Here is a 23,126-nt window from a genome sequence, read left to right as displayed (position 1 = left end):
TACATTAACTACATCTGAAGCAATTCTCTAAAGTACCACAAGGGGGCACACTTCACTCACTTAGCTTGGCCTTTGGGGTTTAAAGGCATTGGGTGACTTATTAATGCAATACTTTAAATACAGAAACCAAAACTGGCTCAAGGAGAGTTTAAAGTTACATTTTAAAATTTTAATTAACTTTGATGCACATCAAAATAAAGCTTGCAACGTCTAAGACACTAACAAACGGAGGAAAAAGGAATTAAGTGTACTGTTGAGTGAATAATAAACATTTTTATGTTTTACCCTCCAGGGAAATCTAAGACTCGAGAGTCACGTCAGTCTATTATTAGCCCAGACTGGAACTTTGAGAGGATGGGCATTGGCGGCCTTGACAAGGAGTTTTCGGACATCTTCCGGAGAGCCTTCGCCTCCCGAGTGTTCCCTCCAGACATAGTTGAACAGATGGGTAAGCCCCCCTGGTTTTGTCATCACGTATTCATTTGTTTGTGGCTCTTTTTCCACTTTTTATACTGCCATGCTTAAAGTCTGATGATGATTTAAGACATCTGTGTGATGAGGCCATAACTGGCCAACAAAAAGAAGTTCGGTTGTGTCAAAATCTATGAAAAAATGACCCTATTTCTTACTTCATCTATGATCTCAGGAAACTGTTTCATGATGATGTTACTGTCTAAACTGTTTCTACTCTTATTGGCTCTAATATGGAGTTCATTTTTTAAATTATCATCTCATTTGGAGTGATAAAGCATTGATCCTCAGTGTTTTGTCAAAGAATTTCATAGTCACTCGATATGAGTGCATTTGTCCATACTTGATGAACATTAACAACCAAAATGTGGAAAGAAAAAATCAATCCTAATAATCACTGTTTTTCTCTGTCTCAGTATTTCTTCCACTGTTCATCAGATTAAAGAGATTACTCATGCTAAATGTAATCAGTGTTTTCAGTTATTACATTCAGCTTGTGTTTAATCCTTTCGTCGACGTAACACAAACATAACGTCGAATAATTCCTCTGAGAAATGCAGCAGCATTACCTGAATCGGCAACCCCCACAGTGAGGGAACAATCAAAGCAGTGTCCTTTCTGGGTGCCTGGCCCGTGACTAAATTCCCTGCTATCCCCTCTCATTAATAAATCTTTGACAGCAATCAGATTACAATGATGATTCATTTGCCAAAAGGACAGCAGCTCATTCTAATGAAAGCCATCAGGCGGTCTTTGTGACTAATACGCAAACCCTCGCTTCTCACACGCATTCACACACATCTGTCCTAATCCTTGCTCCAAGAAGCTAACAGTCTTGTGAAAACCTGCTGTAAGGACCCCCAAAGCATGGCAAATATACACTTTACATGAGTTTCCCAGACTCTCCATACCTGCAGAGCTAAGAGCGGCAGTGTCCAGCAGTGTGCGAGCTGACCTTTAAACAGTTGGTTGTGTGCAGGGATTGGCCTTTGGCTGTGCCCAGCTGGATGTTCTAATGAGATGGCATGTCCTGATAGCGCACCCAGCAAAAGGTAAAGTGGTAATTGGCAGGCGTGGGGAGCAGGCGGTGCAGGTGCTGACAGAGCGGCAATATGCGTGCATACGTCACACATGATGTGTGTGTGCCTGAGATGCTGAGAGCTTCACCTTGTCTCCCCTTTGCTCCCAGAGAGGTGAAGCAGACAGAGAGAAGCTTCAGTGCTTGCTCTTCCAAACCCGACACAACCACATCACTTCTCCCCACCTTGCAAGAGAAGCCAACCCCCTCGTCTCTACGCTCTCACCTGTCAGACTGGGCCGCTTTTCCCTCAGCAGGCCAAATGGCAACTCAGATGGTTATCTGTGGCCTCTCAATTAGTCTGAGCTAAATGTCATTAACCAGGTGCAAAAGGCCATTTAAAAGAGCCACACTGTAAACATTACCGAGTGGAGAGCTCATGGATTCCACGCATGATCTTCTTGGAGAAGAAGCAAGTCTTTGAAGGAAATCTTAAGTGCTGGAATTATACGGCTTACACTTCTGCTCCTTGGTCTGATCATTAAGTTCATAATCTTAAAATTAACAGCAGCTCAAGATATTTTAAGGTGATATGAATGTGCATCAATGGAGGTGAGGTAGAGTAGGAATTGCAAAGAATGCCTACTCTACTCTGTTCATGTTCATCACACATTTACCCCCCAGTCAAAGGGGGAAAGGTCAAAAATGGCTGTATTTCTTAAGAAAACTAAATTCATATTTCAGCTTCTTGTTAATATCTGTAGACAAACTATAGAAACTTCATCACCTAACACTAACACCTTACTGGCTGACTAAAACTTTGCAGGGCGTCACTGCAGTCCCTTCTCAGTCAACAAAAAAGTAATCCATTAAGATCATTTCTATAAAAGGCTAACATATAGCCAACTTCTTACGAAGGATTGAATATTAAGCTTGAGAATGACGACAGAGCGATAATACACCACAATACTAGGGTGTATGCCAACATTTTGCAGCTGCTACATTGTATAAAGCTAAATTATTGTCCGAAATCTTGGGTAATGAACAACACTTAAAGCAAATGCCTTCTCCTGTTGAATTACTATTTTCTTTTAACTGGAGAAGCCATTGGTCATCCTTCTTACGTAACCTCTGGGCTCTCCAGTGTAACTAGCAGATTTCCAGGCCAAGACTTCCTGTTCTTTTGCTTGTCTATGTTTACTAGTGCATATATATATATATTTAAACACAGCTAAAATAAAGCTAAAACATTAGTGGTTTTGAATTTGCATTTCAGCAACGTAGTTCTCCACGGACTGTTTACCTGTTTGCAGCCAGAGCCTACTCAAATGTGGCTGATCAATACAACCTGGACTGCAGACAGAAACCAGATAGCTTCTGGTATCAAATCCCTTATCCCTTTGTGAATAGATTTAGCACATTCTTATGCAGACATCTGTTTAAATAGGTAACTGTTTTGGAAACATATGATACAATTTATGCATTTTGCCACTGATTTCTACTCATTTTCTAGCTGTTAAAGTGAACTGTGGGTGCTCGGTTTAACATCAGCTCCTCTCCTCTGCTTGTCCATCTGTCTCCAGGCTGTAAACATGTGAAGGGAATCCTGCTGTACGGGCCCCCAGGCTGTGGTAAAACCCTGATGGCACGACAGATTGGCAAGATGCTGAAGGCCCGGGAGCCAAAGATCGTCAACGGCCCTGAGATTCTCAACAAGTATGTGGGAGAGTCTGAGGCGAACATCAGGAAGCTGTTTGCAGATGCAGAGGATGAACAGAAGAGGGTGAGAATAGGACACGATGTACATTTTGTATTGTTCTTCCACAACAGAGCCAGCTTACCAAAGCAGAGCAAACATAAAAGTCCTGTTTGTATTAATAAACGAGTCTGTTTTGTTGCAGCTTCCAAGTAATATTGGCTGTGTTGCTAGAACTTTCCTAAACTTCTAATCTAGAAGTCATCAAAAGTCACTGTGTTTGTTCAGAGTATTTTCTCAGTAGCTATTAGTATTCTTCCAGCATCCCAGTGAAATACCGATAAGCACTGCAGAAAAAATCTAATTTCTCAAGAGTGGAGAGATCTGCCCTTTAGCCAGACATAGCTGTAATGACTTTTTAAAGTTTGTGCGTGTGTGTGTGTGCGTGTTTGAAAGGGAAGAGGGGCCACTGAAACCCAGCAGTGATAGTTGGTTTGGATGGTGTGACATAAGCCTCACTCTGCACCACTTAATGAGGGGCTGGGTTCTCTTTGACCTCCTATAAGACCTCCCTACAAACCCCCACACACACCGTGTATGTGTGTGACATTAACAGCTCTACACCTGCTTTAAATGCTACGTCAGAGTCTGACAGGTCCGTAGATGGAGCGATAACCCCCCACCCGGCTGCTCCATCGCTTTTTTTTCATTCATTCATAAGAGGCTCAATACTTGTATTCAGCTCAGGATGAAAGAAAAGCAGTCACGGTTTCTTCTTGCTATGCTTCTGTGTCTCAGCTGAAAAAAAATGTAATTTGATTTTATATTTTACAAGGTTATTATAGTTTAATAGTATACTTTTTAGTAGTTTTATTTTAGTTTTATTTTAATGTAAATTTACAATTTCCTTATATTTTCCTTATGTTTGCTGTGTGGATTTTACTTTAAATTTGGTTTTTATTGTTAAAAATGTAATTTTTTCTATTAGTCTCACTCTTGGGTTGAGTATCTTTTCATATAATAGGGGGCATTTTTAAAAAACAGTTTTTACAATATAAAAACTTGACTCACATTTTCCACTTTCAGTAAAAAGTTTACTTTCAAATTTTATTTTATTAACAAAAATATGTATTTTTTGTTTTTATGTTATTTTAGGAAGCTTCTTTTTTTTATTCTTCTGCCTCTGCAAGGTGCTAGATGGAAAGCCATTTTATGGAGTTCCACATTAAATCACTGTAAATTGAATTGGATGTCAAGAAAATACAGGTCAGCCAAGGAGAGGTAGTACCCAGCTGTAATAACACTGCTGTGCTTACTTTTTGTTCACTAAACATTTAAATGAATGTCCAAACCAGAACTTCCTATGGTTTGCCAGCTTCAGATCTTACAAAAAAAATGCCTGAGACTTTAGTTATTCCAGTTTCATTAACCAGATTTTCTTATTTTGAGAATTTTAGTAGCCAAAAAAAAGTCAGTTTTCTGCACATCTTCCAATAAAATGCAGCTGTATCAGGTGCGTCTAAGCTCCAGGGCAGAAAACTTTGGGAGGACAGAAATGGACCGCAGCACACTGATGAATTTTCAGCCTTGAGTTGTGCAGGCAGATGAACTTTTCCACAGAATTCAATGGCCAGCACCAACATACTTTACCCGAGGACCCGAAAACTGACTCCCAGAACTAAGAGACAATTATAATATTGTAAGACCTTGAAAATAACAGACAGCTCCTTAAAACCAACCCCCTGTTTATTTGGTAAACTTATTCATACACCTATATGTTTAAGAAATTAAGCTACAAGCAAAATTAAGCGTGTTTGAGAAGGAAAAAAAGTTTAAAATACACATTTGTGTTTGTCTATAGTTTATCTTTTAGACATTTTTGCAAATTGGTGCATGTTTAAAGGTGTTGATATCTCTTTTCTTATACTCTGTGTATATACAGCGCTTATATCCTCCAGATGTTCCAGATGTACTCCTTTCAATAAGTTTTAACAGAGAGGGCTTTGTTCATTTATCATTCAGTGCATGATTTAGTGCAAAAGATGGACTCGTTCTGGCTGTTGGAAGTAATTTCTGATTTATAGACAAATAAAAACCTTTGACTTTTATATGGCAATAAAATCAAACAAGAACTATGTATCTATACTATCCAGTTCTGATTTCAGTTTAGGAAAAGTGTGTCAGGAAGGTCATATTTATCTAGATAAATCTGAATTTTTATATTTAAGCATTACCTTTTCTAAGGCTTCTAATATAAAGAGAGAATGTTCCTTAATTGATTTGTAAACAGGGAAAGTTTTTTTTTAACCCCCGTAGTTCATCTGTGTTGTCTCCCCTGTAGTAAATATGATAAACATGCATATCACTTTTGCGCTTTCAGGTAAGTAGGTGTAACTGTGTAACACCATCTCCTGCAAAATTACTTATATCCAGCATGACAGATGTAGAAAAACTGGATTTACTCAGCATTATCGAGGCGATGTCCTCCCTGCTTGTGTGAACAGATGGTATAGGATAAAGGTGCAAAGCAGGTATTTACAGTTTACACATTAATCTTCTTCCTCTGCGTCTGTGTCGGCGAACAGCTCGGTGCCAACAGCGGCCTTCACATCATCATATTTGATGAAATTGACGCCATCTGTAAGCAGCGTGGCAGCATGGCAGGAAGCACAGGAGTCCATGACACCGTGGTTAACCAGCTGCTATCCAAGATCGATGGAGTGGAGCAACTCAACAACATCCTGGTCATAGGTGCAAACATGCAGACATTTTCTCGCAGTATATGTAAACTAGCATAAACACTTTCACATTTAAATCCTGTCCTGTGTCACGCCTGAACAGCCAAACTCTGTCTCATTACTTTTGTTCTTCCCTTTCTTCTGGTTTCTTTTCTTTCTGCCTCAGGTATGACCAACAGGCCCGACCTGATAGATGAGGCCTTGTTGAGGCCAGGAAGACTGGAGGTGAAGATGGAGATTGGTAAGAAGTAGCGAACACACAGAATTTCATTCAGTAGACTTAAAACAGCGTGTCCACAGCATGTCTTTTGTCCTTTCTTCCTTCTCTTACCCAAACTGGTCACGGCAGATGGCCCCGCCCCTCCCTGAGCCTGGTTCTGCTGGAGGTTTCTTCCTGTTAAAAGGGAGTTTTTCCTTCCCACTGTCGCCAAAGCGCTTGCTCATAGGGGGTCATCTGATTGTTGGGGGTTTCTCTGCTGTATTATTGTAAGGTCTACCTTACAATAAAGTGCCTTGAGGCAACCTTTGTTGTAATTTGGTGCTGTATAAATAAAACTGAATTGAACTGAAAAGAAAGTTAAAATGATTATAAAGAACATATTTTTAAAACCTATGAAGTAATTAGTTAAAGTATTTGCTCAAATAATTAATAGAAAATCAGTGAAAATACTTCTACTGTGGGTCAGAAAGTCTTAAAAACAGTGTAAATAAGTAATACTCGTGCTATCAAATGAAGAAGTAATGTATCTTATGCAGATTTCTGCAAGTTAATACCAGCAGCCTTACTGGTAAAGCTCAATGGATACAAGGCTGTTATCAGCTGTGACTCTTTGACTGTGTGCACTACAGAACCAGTACACCACACGCGGTCACTTTCTCCATTTCCTTTTCCGCTTTATTCTTCAAGGCTTACCGGATGAAACTGGGCGAATTCAGATCCTCAACATCCACACAGCGAGGATGCGGGAGAACAAACTGCTGGCTAGCGATGTCGACGTTAAAGAGCTGGCTGTGGAAACCAAGAACTACAGCGGTGCTGAACTGGAGGGTCTGGTCAGAGCTGCTCAGTCCACAGCCATGAACAGACACATCAAGGTCAGTCCAAGGAGCTTATTTACTGTCCATTTATTAATGTGTATGTTTTTTGGGTTATAGAAAACAAGGAAATAATAGTAAAATGCCCTCAGAGCAATATGTTCCTCACTAATATAAGAGTTAAAATACTGGCAAGCAACCAGTATTTTCCACAAGCCAATACGCACTATAAAAAGCAAATACAAAGTTTAATTGAAGGGCAGTAAATTTAAAAAGAAAACTAAAGGAAGAGAAGAAGGAAAGTAGAAGTAATGCAAAAAATGTATTCAACTTTTGAAAACCTGTTCTTTTTATATTAGATACATTATTTTCAAAAGCACTGACAGGAACAGTGTCATGTTCCTGGCTTAAGTTGCAGGCCACACACCTGGTGGGCATAATATATGGTATTATAGTGCCAGTTTAAGCAGCCACCCAGGTGTCGAAGGGTTGGGTAGGTATCCAGGTGTGTGTGCTTGTGTGTGTGCCCTCCCTTAAGTGTTTTATCAGGTGCATTGGCTCAAATCTATACTGCTCAGTAAGGCACAAAGATAAGGTGAAGTTCTCATCTGTTAAGCATTCTGCCCCCGCAGAGCAGCAGATATTGGAGGGTGATGATAAATGACAGACACATGTCTGATGGCAGCGATGTTTCTCTTCACTCCTTTAGGCACTTATTCTTCCCTCCCTCCGTCTCTCTGTCTGACCTTTCTGCTCTGAGGGAGTACATTGTCTTCTGACACATTTTGCAATCTACATGTGCAGTACTTCATTTAATGGATTTCACGAGACAGGGTACGGAGTTCATTCGAAGCAATTTGCTGTCTCTGTACCTGTGCTGTTTGTCTGTTGCTCTGATGTAGGCCAGCAACACAGTGGAGGTAAACATGGAGACGGCGGAAAAACTGCAGGTCAGCAGGATAGACTTCATGGCCTCGCTGAATAACGACATCAAACCCGTAAGTTACTGTGCACATGTCTCTCTTAAGTTCTTAAACATGAAATGCAAAGTACAGTGAAATAAAAGTAACATTAATAATCAAAATAACCTGAAGTTTAACTCAACCATTCGCACCTTCTCTGGCCTTTTCGTTATTCCGTAACATGATCCGTGAAACATCCTGAAATATTTGAGAGAAATGTTGTTTCTAAAATATAAAGGAAAACCTGAGTTTTGGATAAGTTTGTCGGTTTGTCTTATCGTACGTCATTCACCATCACGTTTTAATCTAACGCCCACCACAGACAAGAAGACTAATAAACGTCAAAATCGGGCGCATTCTGACATCAAAATCCATGCATGATAAGTCCGAGTTTTAATCACAGACTTTGAGATTTTGCAGTCCAGTCATGCTGCTGGTGGATCTTTGCAAAGAGAAAAACTTTGAATGATGGTGCAGAAACAGAAGCTGCATGTGACCTGCTTGAGAAAACTGAGTGCTCCTGTTGGTTGTTAATAATATTTATGTGATCGAACACTATTTGCATGAGTCGAGATTTTTAAAAAAAGAAAGAAGCTAGGCTAGGATTTAGCTTGTTTGTTTTTATCAGGCTCACTTGAGACACTTAGAGTTTAAAACCACCTTACGCTAAACGATCAGTTGTGCCACAACCTTTGCAAAAGTGTTTTGACTTGCAACACTTAAATCTCTTGAAATTTAGTGGCAGGCTGGAATCTTTGAAAGATGCCTTTTCTCCTCATTAGACTGTAACTAAAACCTGTGATGACAGTATTATGAAGTCGAGCTGATGTCACTAGTCTAAGTTTTGCATATAAATATAAACATTTTTTTCCACTCTGGGCATGAGTTTTGTTTTTGACAGGCTTCAGGGGCCTCTCAACACTATTTTACACCTGAATTGAACCTGTTCACCTGCTAAATGTTATAAGAAGCAGTCCAGGTATAAGCAAGAATTATATCCACAATACTTGTAAATTATATTTATTTGTGATTAAACTTCACTGGATTCAGATGAAGCACTTGTGCAGGTTATACAAGACTACAACACAGAGGAAATATCTTTTTTATAACTAATATTTCCATTCTCGGTTGAGCTCATGCAGGCAAACAAAATTAGAGTCTCACTTTCTGTTTTCCTCTCCTTGTACCACTTCTTCAGGCATTTGGAACCAACCAGGAGGACTACGCCAGCTACATCATGAACGGCATAATCCGGTGGGGTGACCCAGTGTCAGCAGCCCTGGAGGACGGGGAGCTGCTGGTGCAGCAGACAAAGAACAGTGACCGCACGCCACTAGTCTCTGTGCTGCTGGAAGGTAACTCTCACACGTGTCATGCAACCCAAACACATAGAGCAAATAAAATAAGGTGAGGACAGCGGCCTGCTTTACTAACAATTAAAATGGTTGATCAGTGATTTCTTTTCACCGCCAGGCCCACCTAACAGCGGCAAAACGGCACTGGCGGCTAAGATTTCTGAGGATTCCCAGTTTCCATTCATCAAGATCTGTTCTCCGGACAAGATGATCGGACACTCTGAGATCGCCAAATGCCAGGCCATCAAAAAGGTAACAGATTTCATAATGCAGATACAGTGCATATAAATACCGGATGTTTGGGTTAAGATGCTAGTGTAGTAATGTCATTTTTAAAATACTAGTAGTTATTTTTAGTGTTTTCTGGTGTGTTTTTTCTCTGATGGCGATCAGGTTGTACCTTTTTGTTTCCCTTTGGCAGATATTTGAAGATGCTTACAAATCCCAGCTGAGCTGTGTGGTTGTGGACGACATCGAGCGCTTGTTGGGTAAGACGAGAGAGCCCAAAATATTTTGCGGTCTTCTACTCAGTTGCCTTCTGAAGTTACTTTTTATTTGAATCAGACTTGATGAGACCGAGGAAATGAAATAATAAAATTATGTTTGTCGTCAGATTACGTTCCTATTGGCCCTCGTTTCTCCAACATGGTGCTACAGGCTCTGCTGGTGCTGCTGAAGAAACCACCTCCAAAGGTAACCAGGGTTTATTTCTTGCTCACTGTCAGTGTTGCTAGTCCTGAGGTGGCAGAAAGAGGGCAGCAGATCTTATGGATGCCAACATAAAGTCTTGCGAGGAATTGTTAGAGGTCTTTGCCTGCAACTGGCATGTGTGAACGCCTGTGTGTGAGTGTATGGTTATTAGCAAGTGTTTTGGTCCAGGCCTGTTGTGCTCGGAGTGAATGGTGGTGGTGGAGACCCATTTCTCATAGTTTCTTTAGTTGTAGTTTGTGTGTGTCTGTTGTTGATGGGTTTGTGAATGAGGGTATAGCTCACTATATGGCTGCATGTGCATGAGAAGTGGCGCGGGGCCTGGTGTTGAATGCCTGGCTGCAGTGCTCCTCTGGGGTTGTAAAGCGCTGGGCCCAGCGGGGTGCCTGGGGCCGGGGGAGGCCAGGGGGACACGGAGGAGAATGGGCTCTGTGAGAGAGCCAGGACCTGGCAGCACTGCCGCCTGTGTGGCACCTCATCTGCATGCAGCATCACAACCCCCCACGCCATGGGGGGGCAGGCGGCAGCCATAATCCCCCTGTCTGCTCGCCACTCCTCTGCCTCTCCTCCTTGGTCTTCTTCTGGTCGTTCTCCAACTCGTCGGCTTAGTGCAGCGACATTTCTTTTGCTTCCCCTCTTTCTTCCCCGCTCATGTTTGTCTTCTCTACTGTTGCCCTCTGCTCCATTATGCTGCATTATGCTGTCTTTTTTTCTTCTTTCTATTGTTTTCTATTTTTTTAACTCCTGTTGTGACTTAGAGCCCCTGCTCAATGTCGGCCTTCACCTGGGCAGCCAGAAATCTCCAGAATATGACGAAATCAGTCGCCCTGTATTCCAATAACCAATAAGAGCTTTGGCATCAAAGACTGCCTTCATCAAAATTTGGATAACATGAGAACTTAATTACAAAATGTTCACAATTCGACACTTCTGATTGGCTTGTTTGTAGTCGCGGGCAATGAGAACATAACCCGGTGTGATACAGAAAGTGCTGATGTTGCAGTGTAAGCCATTAAAGGAGCAGAGTAGAAGCTTCTGACACAACTTCCCCACCGTCCTAAAAATGCATACAAACAACATGTTTAATAGGGTGGATATGAGTGAGAAAACAAAATGCAAAACAACCTTAATTTTAATTTTTACACATATCTGTGATTAAACCAGCTTCTCATGGACTACATTTAATAACTGTTGTTTAGCTAATAATAAAATTACTGTTGTCTAAGCAGGTGCAGCTTGTTTTTACAGGCCTGTGGTCTCTCAGCATCAGATACATCACATACCAATGAAACATGTCAATAAAAATAATACAAATGAGATAAAATGAAGATTTTCACCTTCATATCTGTCAAGCAGTGAAGTTGTTATATATGCTGCTTGTGTTGCTAGAACTTTGACTTTATCAAAGACTGTATTCTGAGGAAGTTAACACGGCTGTAGAAGCAGGGTTGGCATTGTGATTGCGTGTATAGACCAGGTGTATGTTACATGCATCAGCTGACTTGCCTTAAAGCTGTAAAACTATACAAATGATGGACAGGTTGTTGGTCAGAGAAAAAAAAATGCTGGAACTGGGGTGGCCAAAATGTTCGTTATTATAAGGCTTCATAATATGGCTCAAAGACCATAGGTGACACATAGGTGTGCCCAGTTTTTGTATAGTCTGGCTGAGTTCTAGATAAGAATCAGAATCAGAATCAGAATCAGAATGGGGTTTATTGCCAAATGTTGAGCAGGTTTACAACATTAGGAAATTGCTGCGGTGCTTCAGTGCAAACATAGTGTCATAAATAGCACTTAAATAGACATGGAAAAAAATAAAAGTAGGGATAAGAATTAAAAGTGCTACGTGGAAAGATATATACATGAGATATATACATGAGAATAAGAATTAAGAGTGCTACGTTGAAAGATATATACATGAGTGCAGGTGGTGATCAGTGCCAAACATGGAATGATGCAGTGACACAGCGTAGGGTCATGTGTTAGTGGCGGGTACAGTCATATGGTTATTGTTCATGTGTCCAACAGCAGAGGGGAAGAAACTGTTCTTATGGCGAGAGGTTCTGGTGCGAATGGACCGGAGCCTCCTGCCTGAGGGGAGCAGGTCAAACAGACTGTGTCCAGGGTGAGAAGGGTCAGCTGAGATCCGAGCTGCACGCCGCAATGTCCTGGAGGTGTACAGGTCCTGCAGAGATGGGAGTCTGCAGCCAATCACCTTCTCAGCAGAGCGCACAACATGCTGCAGTCTCTGTTTAAGTGTTGAAACCATCCAGGACACGCAATCATGATGCTTGAACCTCTGTTAGAGCCATCACACACTTTCATCTGGACTGCTCCTGTGCTTTTCCTGTACATTATCAAATAGTTATACATCATTGGTCTCTCTTTTTCCTATGACCAATAGGAGGAGACCAGCTGATGAATGTGAGGGAACGATTAAAGATCCAGACAAAATGACATCTGCTTCTCTTTCAGGGTCGTAAGCTGCTCATCATTGGCACCACAAGTCGTAAAGACGTCCTTCAGGAAATGGAGATGTTGGATGCTTTCAGCACCACCATCCACATTCCCAACATCTCAAAAGTAGAGCAGCTGATGGAGGCCTTTGAGGTAAACTACACAACTATGAAACTACAAATTTCTAATGTCTGTTTCTAAGAATTGCATCTATGATGCAAGATGCTTTTCTTCTGTGAATTTCTTCTTACCATTAGACTTGGCGACATTGTTTTTGCTTACTTTTTTATTAGAATTCCTGAATGCAAAAAATGAATGACAGAATTTAAGTGTTTCTCTCTCGCACTGATCGTTCCTGTGTCTCTTTCTGCTTTACACAGCTGCTGGGCAGTTTCAATGAGAAAGAACGGGCCATGATAGCTAAAGCTGTACAGGGCCAACGCTTGGGGATCGGCATTAAAAAGTTGCTGATGCTGATTGAAATGGCGGCACAGGTGAGAAACTATTATGGTCTTTATTTTGACTTTTTTCAACAGTTTAGTTAGTTTTATGTTGTAGTTAGTATGAATTTTGCGGTAATGCAAGTTTTTTTGTCTTCTTTTTAAAAAAAATATAATATTTGTGGGTTTATGTAAAGTGGATGGTTTGACACTGGGGGCACACTTTCACGACTCCTATAATTAATGATCACCATTGGTACACAGCAAACAATACAGCTTTTAAACATCAGCCTGTGATGACCCATTGTGTGTAGTTTCGTACTTTGGGTTTGCGTTTAAATTTGCATTCTCAGATGTGCTTTCGTTCCCTTTTCCAAAAATAAGCACATCTTTGCTTTAAATCTATTCCAAAAGAGATTATTTTAAGTAGGTTGGTAAAATTGCAACACAAAAAGATGGGTTTTTGGCAGCTTTTTAAAAAAGATCATTAGATTCTGAAGCCGCTGTAGCAAAATCTCGGTCTCGGTTTCAGCCTTGCATGCACAGCAAGCAGGCCTTGATCACATGACATCAGGCACCTGCTGGGGCTATATGGATGCATAAGTGCACTCTACTCTACTCTTTATGTTGGTGCTTGTCCATGCAAAATTCTAAAAGTCAAATCCAGAATCTTAAAGTCAGAAGTTAATGGGCAGTGACATGATAATATTTAGAAGACTTAGTCAGAAGCCTCGCAGCGGCTTTTATTGAATAGGCTGCAAACGTTCCAAGGAAGCTTTGTTAAGACAAGTAAACTGTGAATTACAATTATCCAGAAGTGATGAAATAAATGCATTAATAACATTTTCCATCATGACACAGTGGAAACTGGCAATATTTCTTAAGCGATAAAAGCGAAAGCGAGATTTAACATGACCGTCCAAAGTGAAAGCTGAGTCAAAAATTATCCAAAGGTTGCTGATAGAAGATTTAGGAAATGTGGCAAGGGGACTTTCCATTACCTCAGGCACAAATCTGTCAGGGGCACATCAGAAAATAGTTAGCCTCCAACTTTTAACAGAGTCTAAGCACCTCTGAGAAATCTGTAACTTACAAATGTCTTGTGGTTTAAAAGAGAGATACAACTGAGTGTCATCTGCATAGCAATGATAATAAGTGCTCAAAATGTGCAGAAGGAGCAGATCTAACAGAAATATATCAGCGATCTCATATATCTCATAGACAAACCCAAACATCTTCTATGACTAGTTTTCAGTTCAGTACCGAACACAAATTAACTCATGTATCCTCAACCCAAGAGAAAAAACACGAAACCAAATGGTGTGTGCACAACGTTGTTATGAGTACCGCGATTGACGGGGTGATGTTGACCGAGGCTGGGCTGTGGCATTCTGCACGTTGCCATATGTATCTGAGCCTCTCCTGCAGCTTTGCATGAGAGCGCCGCCTCAGATGTGATTGTTCTTGGTGGAAATCGGATCGGACAGAGGTAACAAGATGAAGTGCTCCAACCCGTACTTGTGCCATTCTTGTGACAGCACCCTTCCCTGCAGCTGTTTCAGCAGGACAATGCCAAACCCTGCACTGCCAGAGTAGCGCAGGCTTTTCTGGATATCAAAACCCTGGAACACGATGTGCATCGACCCAGCGTGTTGCAGGCTCCACTCCTAGTTGAGCATAGCTGCAGACTATGCTCATCAAGGAATGGAAAACAGTTCCTCAAACAACACATCTGGACTGCTTGGATGTCATACCTTGTATTAAATGTCTTGTATAAGCAACTATTATGTTGTTTGTCTAAAAATCTATTTAAAATGTGAACTTATGTTTCTTTTTTGACTATTTTTGGACATTTCTTATGCTGTTGCAGCTCCATGTGTACTAGTTGTGTTAGACAACAGAAAGGTCAAGTTATTTTGGGGGTACGAAACTTGTGAAGCACAAGAAAACAGTCTTTTCAATAACTCACTCATCACCTCCCATTTTATTCAAAACACAGATTTCATACTGGCACAGGCTTTGCGTTATTATTATTTTTTTCTGTCAGTGTGGTCTGAGCTTGAGCAGGCCGTCCCTCCTCTTCTTCGACATCTGGCCGGCATTCTCGACAGTCAACAGGATCCGTCTGTCAGGCACAAAAAACTGTCATCTATTAGCTGTAGTGAAAAACTGTGTGGCTTTGCTGATGATTTGTTGAGGAGAGGGATCCAGTACATTTCTAGTTCACAAACCATTCTCTCCAATACATTCATAGTTGTGAAACCGTGCTCTGCACAGCTTTCCAAGTTATATTCACGTGTTGCTAATAAGATACTCATCAGAAAAGTCTTAGGCTATTCGTGGTCTGGTTTTACCTACGATTTAAGCAAAGATCAGCCACTGAAGGGGGCAAATGTGAGGGGTAGGTTTAAAAAAAATAAATAAATCAAGGAGACATGTACAAAAATGAAAACATAGACCACCAAGTCATAGCAGATTTTTGGTCTCCTTTCAACCCACCCGTTATGTAGAGGGATGCAGTGGGTACAGAGTCTTCTCACCTTCCTTACTTTGCCTAAAGGGATTTGTGGCTTGGCCTCCAAGTTTTGTTTTTGTGCATTTTTCTGTACAGTAGCAAGCGGTGTAGTTCTTTTCTGCCCTGTTCCCCTAAATGATTTACTTGGAAAGCCTGTAGGGACATTGATCCTGTCAGGACACAAAGCATAATCAACCTGATTGATCATAAATCGTTTACTGATCGGTACTTGGACTGGTGGAGGCTTTAAAGAAGACTTTTGTTTTGGGGTTTTTTTTCCCATTACAGACAAAATATATGATTTTACAGCAGTAAGAGTGAGTACAAGTAATCCCTGTGAGCCAAAAGCTTTAAACTGCTCTAAATGTGCGGTTTTCAGCGGTTCCATTTTCCTGCTCTTTGCCTTGTATGAGCTTTATTTGTGAGCATAGAAGCCCCACCCACCTGCCTTTTAAGCCTTTTGTTTACAAAAGGCAGCCAATCAGGAAAAAATGAGGATGCTTAAATGAAAGGGTGACAGAGGATAAACCGCTGCACGGCAGCTCAGTAGTTTTGAGTTATGCAAAACTGCTTGAGCCCTTTTCTATAAATATGCAGCTCAAAATGAATAAAATTAGTCCCGGTTAGTTTTTTAAATGAATTTGTTCCAAATAAGTAATAGTAATACGTTTGTTTAAAATTAAAAGATGTCATCCTTTAACTGTTTACCTCCACTGAAATAGACAAACAGTATCGAATTAGTCACTGTAGTAACCTGTGACATCATGTCCAGCTGTGGTGATTTTATTTTGTGAAAACAAAACCGAGAAGGAAAAATAAAATGTAACAGGTAGAACAATTAGAAACAGGAACTAAATATCCTGTTACTCGATTTGCCAAAATGATGATTTGTGTGTCCTAAATCTTTACTCCTGTGACCTGTGAGGAGATCACAGAACCAAGCAGGATTTAATTAAGTCGCTGTCGTACGTCACAACAGGAAATCTACGTTCCAGTGATCATCTCGTTCTTTGCTTCTCTCATTTTTTCCCTTGTTTCTTACAAATTTCTCAGATATTTCTAAACTCCTGAAGTAAAGTTTTAAAACTTGAAATGTTTCACTCCAGCTAATCGATGTCTGCTGCTCAAAGCCACGATGAATTTTCTTCGTCCATCTCAAAACCTCATATTTCAAGTAATATTTGTTTACCAAACCGATGACGGACATCCCACCAGCAGCATCAGACAAACCCAAATCACACCATTAGCTCCTTTCTTCTCCCGACTGTGTCTCTGTTATGTTGCCTATGTGTGCAGCCTGTTTGTTGGGGCTGTGTAATTGCTGTGGTATGCTCCAATGCTATGCTCAGTGCCCCCCCCCCCCCCCCCCCCCCCCCCCCTCACACACACACCCCATTCTGAGCTTGAAGAAGTATGAACCTGTGTTTGCCGGGACATGCTGCAAACAGCCGCACTCACGTACACATTTGCGGTCTTTATCTTTTTTCCTCTCATTCCAACGTTTCCGACTGCTCTCATGTCTTAACTCTGGTTGCTACAGGCGATTCCAGACATACTGTAAGTTATTGCATAGGTTCCCATTAATTTTGCTTCCTTTTCCCTCCCCTTCTCTTCAATCCAAACTGAAACATGAACTCCAGGACCCGCCGCCGTTGATAGCATGCCGCTGTGATGTTTAACACCTGAAGAAACCCGTGCATGTTCACAAAGAACCTGCTAATAAAATATATAGTTATTTTATCGTATGACTGTTAGCACTAAGCATGCATATCTGTCTTTTCAGATGGATCCTGACTACAGAGTTAGGAAGTTCGTGAGTCTGCTGCAGGAAGAAGGAGCGTAAGTATTCCTTTCCTGTTTCTAACCACATCACCAGAGCAGGATTGACATTGAACACTCACACCGCACACACGTCTGTCACTTTCACCAGCTGTCAGTTACAAATGTAGCAGAAAGGAAAAAGTTAGTCAGAAGCACAAAGTGTTTACATTTTAATCATCGTACCAAGTGTGATTTATAATACACATTTTGTCCTTTTTCTCCCTCTACAGACTGGTTTCTGATAAGTTTGTGGCAATCTAGACTCAGTGGAGCCACGCGGTGAAATAGAGGCATCCTTCAACGGTGAGGCCGCTTTAAGCTGAAACGTTAAATTTTTTAACTCATCATATCCTGTCGAGGGTTGAGGAGAGCTGATGTGAAAGTCTGTGATTCCACTCTTTGAAGAGTCACAGTCAAAGTTTCGAAATAACGTTATGCGAGTCCAGTCAAGCAGATGTAACCACAGAATAACGGAGGATGTTGTTAAAATGCGCTGACTCAAAACTGAATTACCAAACTTACCTTTGACTAAGTAGTTTTACAGCTAATCTGTGCGTGCGTGGAATCGGAAGCATCACACGAAACAATTGTCACAATAAAAACACTTCCACAGGGCACCAAACACTACTGTAAAAAACCCAACAAAGTGAATGATTCGGGTGTTTGAGGAGACACCTTTAGCAGGAACAGCTTGAAGTAACCATTTTCTATATAACTTTATCAGTCCTTCATATTATTGTGGAGGAATTTTGACTCCCTTTACAAAGTCACTTTAGTTCATTGAGGTTTGCGATCATTTTTTATGCACTGCTTTCTGAACTTTTTGAGGCCTGGACTGCAACACCTTGATTCTTTCGAACGATCCAGTCTTGGCCGAGCTTCAGCTGTTGGGTAGATGGCCTCACATGTTACTCTAGAACAGTGAGTAACAACAACCCCCGGGCTGGTCCGTGAGTCGTTTGGCACCGAGCCCCGAGAGTTGAGACTCGGGTGTGAAATTGATGGTTTTCAGGGGTTTTATCGTTATTTTTTAATCGTTTTTATCGTTATCTAAGTTTCCCTGGGTCTTTTTCCGTGTGTTATGAATAAATCTTCCTTTTTTTGGTACTGGTTTTATTTGTTGTATTTATCAGCGAGACCTTAAAGGCCGGTCTGTGAAAATATTGTCGGACATAAACCGGTCCGTGGCACAAAAACGGTTGGGGATCGCTGACCTAGAATACTTTGGTATGCATTGGAGTTCATGACTACAAGGGCCCAGGTCTCGTGGCTGTAAAACATGCCATCACGGCGGTGTCGCCACGCGTGTAGCTGTGCTGCCATGTTCTTTATGTGGAGAGAACAGACATGTCTCCTGGCAATGCTTCCAAACGAGCCATACTTGTTCAGTCTTTTTAGAATTTTACTGTCATGAGCTTCAATATTTAATATGCTAACTGAGGCCTGTAGAGCATGAGAAGGAGCTCTTGGATCCACTCCTGGGAACACTGGCACCTATCTTGAATGCTTTCTACTTCTTTCTGAAATTGTTTAAAAATTAAACCCTTCCCAGATTGATGGGGAGCAACAATTGCTTCTTTAAGCTCATTGCTGATGTTTCCTTTGTGGCATTAACACACCTGAATGCTCCAGACCAGCAAACTGCCAAAACGTCTGCTTTTATTAAGGTCCTGAAACTTGGAATTAGTGAGGTTGTATTTACTCTGCATGCTGCTTCTGTGTTTTGACTTAATAAAAAAAAATGACATGCTGTTATATGTCATGTTTTGCTCTAAATCTCCAGCATTTTAAGACCTGTTAAGGACCAGATCATCGTTATTATGTCCTGAGACATAAAACCTTAGAATTTAAAGAGGGCGTGCTTTCTTTTTACCTTGACTATGCATGCTTGTAAAACTGTGACGTGCATTGGGTGTTGTTCAGTTCTGACAATGATTTTGCTCAGAATGTTGGCATCATAAAAGCTCTCTAGGTGAATGAATACAAAGTTATTATCATTCCATGTCTTTATCCGAATCATTACAAAAACGCAGGGCAAAGTTTAAGAAAGTTATGTGTCTAAGTTGCTAATCTTGCCTTCTGAAATGAACCGCGGGAGGACGGTGCCCACGGTGATAAACAACAAGTCTTTCAACAAGTAGCGGGAGCTTTGCTTCTCATCTTGGCATCAGAGGCTTATGGTATAGCTGGTGCACAGCGTGCCTAAAAATAGGTCGACTAGACAGGCGCTCTCCTGTGGCAGCATGCCTCCTTTGCCCGCCTGCCTCATCTCACTTTTATTTCTCTCTCTTCACTCAGTTGCAGAGGATCAGAAGACTGATAAAGGATGGCAGGAGGAAGCAAACGAGATATAGATCCCATCTCTCTACATCCTTCTCATCCCTGAAGCTCTGCGTGCTTCTCTGAGCTGCAGACACCAAGCAGGCAGTCTCCTCCTCTGCAGCATTATGTGATAATATAAAATAAGAGATATGCGCAGTGCTTGTTGTATCTGGGTGTCTGCTTGTGCTGCAATCTCTTTGTGATGCCTCTAGCACTCCATTGGGATTTTATATATATGTATACAAAAAGAGTCGGGGCAAAGTACATGTGCACAAACACTAATTATGATAATGTTTGTTTATGTGGACTTTATTTGTAGGAAGAGATCATTCCATGACTTCTTTTCTTATGTTGCACATTTCCTTGCCTCTGATCTTTTTATTGTATGAATAAAATAATATTACTAACAAAAAACATTGTAGTATCTGTAGTTAATGTTGTTTTTAAAGGGACGTTACAAAGGAACTTGTGCTGTGTGTTCCATTATTATAATGTAGGTTTTCAGTTGCTGTTTAGTTCAGACACTGTTCAGTGCGTCCAAATAGCTGTCTGTTTTCTACAGTAGCATGTAAAAAGTTCCTGCTCCCAAGAAAAATAAAAAAAGTTAACTATTAAATGTTCTCATGGCTGTTGAAATCATAAGAATGTCATAACTATCACTTAGTGTAATTACCTCCTGATTATGAAATATTTGAGAAGAGATGAACCCATTCACACATTTGAGGTTAACCTCCACAGCTTCTGGGTTGAGCAATGATTGTAGAGCCTGGCAAGAAAACACTCAGCCATTTATGGAGGAGCTACTGCTGCATGTGTGCACGTTTCTTGATGCAGTTCTCCAGGATTGTAGTAAAAAGTAGCAAAATGTTGCTTGAGATATTAGTAGAAAATCAAAATGATGTCGCTGTATCATTTTTTTTTTCCTTTTTTGTATTTTCTGCAAGTGAGATTAAATTTGAGCTAAAACTTGTGAATTATGGGAAGCTGAATTCATGCACATACATGTTTTTCTTTATAAAGAGATCACCTCATCCTAAGTAGTAGCCAGTGTATTATCAAGAACTCCGGGAGATCACTGGATTAGGCAGGTGCCATGGTAAATGGCCTGTATTTATATAGCGCTTTACTAGTCCCTAAGGACCCCAAAGCGCTTTACATATCCAGTCATCCACCCATTCACACACTGGTGATGGCAAGCTACATTGTAGCCACAGCCACCCTGGGGCGCACTGACAGAGGCGAGGCTGCCGGACACTGGCGCCACCGGGCCCTCTGACCACCACCAGTAGGCAACGGGTGAAGTGTCTTGCCCAAGGACACAACGACCAAGACTGTCCAAGCCGGGGCTCGAACCGGCAACCTTCCGATTACAAGGCGAACTCCCAACTCTTGAGCCACGAATGATAGTTCATTTGCTCGTTCTAACTGGATCAACAGCAGTAGTTTTTAAGAATCCTTTGAGACTCTTTTCAGCTTTAGATTCATATACATTTCATGCAGTATGTGGGTTTGAATCAGAATAACCTACCTACTTCCACAGAATGGCTCATGCATGTGTTTCTCAGATATCTCTGGAGCTGAAAAAATGACACGTGCATGGAAGTGTCTGCAGTTCACTGAATGACCACTAGAGGCTGCCTCTTAAAGTGAGTTACTTCCCATGCACTCTTGTTAACATGCTCAAATGTAGAGCAGCTAAAGTGGGATTTATCCTTCTGGATTAAATCTGTATGTTGAGCAAAGAGTATGATGTAACTGCCAATCCTTCTGAAATCCTACACCATAACTTCCCTATATGAGTAACTACATGTCACGTCAGCACAGCCTGCAATGACTGTGATTCGCTCCTTCAGTATTATTGTTTCCTACTACACATTTCTAGTTGCTTCTTCTACCATAGTTTTTTCAGACCTACTTGAAGAGAGCAGATCGACCTGACGATAGAAATTCCACCGCAACCCAAAGCTTTGGATGTGAAATTGCAGAGCAATGCAGGGATACCACATATAAATCCTAGCAACAGCACTAGCCAGTCGAGTAGACAATATTGTATATAGATCCAACAGAGAACAAAATTAAACCAGTGGTCTGTGTACTTTGTTTGAATTTTAGTTTTTTTCTATGTTTGTTCTTTAGCATTTATTAGCTAGTATCTGGACCAAAGACTATAAAAGATGGACAAAGCTGTGCTTTAAACCTGCATTCTTTTTATGGCCACATGATGGCGATACTTGTAGTTACAAGAGGATTTGCAGTCCTATAAAAATCTTTGGAACAATTACTTTCTAACTTGACCTCCATAAAGACTTTCCTTCCGTGTTTATAACCACTCGATGGCATCATAACGGCTACATCTATGTTTTGCTAGCTAATAACCAAATGTGCAACCAATGCGATGTGATTGTGCAGCTGGAAAAAGTCACATACACGTCTACTCAAGTTGGAAAAGAAATATTTGGTTAATCATGAAAAAAGTTTAGCCTCTTGTCTTTATGAGGGAGATTGCATTGGATTTGTCGTTTAGCATTAGGCTGTAGCTCCTACTTGCTCCGCAATATGGAGTGACACAGATCAGGTAAAGTTAATAATTAGAAGTAATCTGGTATCATTTAAAAATTAAACAATAAGATGCAACATGTCACAAACATGTTGTTTTCAGACTACAATGCAAAAGTACCCAACAAATGACTTCCCGACTTTGGAAATTTGACTGTTTAGCTCATAACCATAACCAACCACCTACTAGGAATAACTTAAAGCTCTTTTCTGAACTGACTGATCTCTGTTGTATTTTAGGCCTGCTTATAGAAAAAGTTGACTCGGTGAATATCAGCAGTTAGCTGGTCCCTGCCTGTGCAGCTATCCTTACAAAAACTCAGAAATTAGTTTTAATGGTCATCAAACTGCATCTTTATTGATATATACTGAGGTGTCATTAAAGATAAAGGGAGGTGGTCAAATGTCGTCTTTTAGAGGCAGAGTGTGAAGGAGCACATTAATAATAACTCTCTGCTCTCATCCAAATATGGCCTCTTCAAAAGCAACCAAGATGACCAACAGCCAAAACCCTCTAACTTCATAAACCAATGGGCGACTTTCATGTGGAGAAGCCCATCTTTTATATACAGTCACACAAAAAAACTCGATAGGAGTTTGTTTTTTCACAGGACTTTTCTACAGTACCGTAATAATAATAAAGTATAATTAAAATTCTCCTTTAAGTGGAATCAAATTAAGTAAGTGAATGCTGTATCAAAGGACGGAGTATCTAACAGACCTTTGTTTCAGCCTGCATTTCAACTTCATGTAGAAAAGTGAGGCGTGTGTTTGAGTGTACCTTTGCAAGCATAAAGAAACATGACACAGGTTTTCTTCTTCAAATATATAATCTTAGTTCAGTCATACAGATATATACATTGTATAATAAATAATATTTATAAAAACATAACATTTACGATTATAAAATAAAAAGGGAATTATTCAACTTTAAAACATTTGTACAAAACTTTGGATATAGCGGGGAAAGATGAGGGGCCTTTGGGGGTCTCGGTAGGGTGGGGGGACTGAACACAGAAAGGTAGGCCC

General features: G+C 40.7%; 1 protein-coding gene across 1 annotated transcript in view; it reads left to right on the top strand.

Moving 5' to 3' along the window:
• The window catches only part of LOC146627067 (vesicle-fusing ATPase-like), a 30,599-nt gene extending 10,793 nt beyond the window's left edge, over window positions 1-19,806 (top strand). The window contains exons 8-22 of the mRNA XM_085361020.1: window positions 293-448; window positions 3,073-3,272; window positions 5,771-5,936; window positions 6,090-6,164; window positions 6,831-7,018; window positions 7,861-7,956; window positions 9,119-9,275; window positions 9,394-9,527; window positions 9,697-9,763; window positions 9,889-9,968; window positions 12,462-12,596; window positions 12,824-12,937; window positions 17,182-17,237; window positions 17,450-17,522; window positions 19,518-19,806. Of these exons, the coding sequence (XP_085217146.1) occupies window positions 293-448; window positions 3,073-3,272; window positions 5,771-5,936; window positions 6,090-6,164; window positions 6,831-7,018; window positions 7,861-7,956; window positions 9,119-9,275; window positions 9,394-9,527; window positions 9,697-9,763; window positions 9,889-9,968; window positions 12,462-12,596; window positions 12,824-12,937; window positions 17,182-17,237; window positions 17,450-17,480 (1,655 nt within the window). The 3' untranslated portion in view covers window positions 17,481-17,522; window positions 19,518-19,806. The remainder of the gene's footprint in view (window positions 1-292; window positions 449-3,072; window positions 3,273-5,770; window positions 5,937-6,089; window positions 6,165-6,830; window positions 7,019-7,860; window positions 7,957-9,118; window positions 9,276-9,393; window positions 9,528-9,696; window positions 9,764-9,888; window positions 9,969-12,461; window positions 12,597-12,823; window positions 12,938-17,181; window positions 17,238-17,449; window positions 17,523-19,517) is intronic.
• The last annotated feature ends 3,320 nt before the right edge of the window (window positions 19,807-23,126 follow it).

The sequence above is a fragment of the Diplotaxodon limnothrissa genome, linkage group LG8, assembly GCF_057381915.1.
Source record: "Diplotaxodon limnothrissa isolate DT_005_m linkage group LG8, D_limnothrissa_male_GT1.1, whole genome shotgun sequence".
Taxonomy (NCBI): Eukaryota; Metazoa; Chordata; class Actinopteri; order Cichliformes; family Cichlidae; genus Diplotaxodon; species Diplotaxodon limnothrissa.
This window is presented reverse-complemented; position numbering and strand designations above follow the sequence as displayed.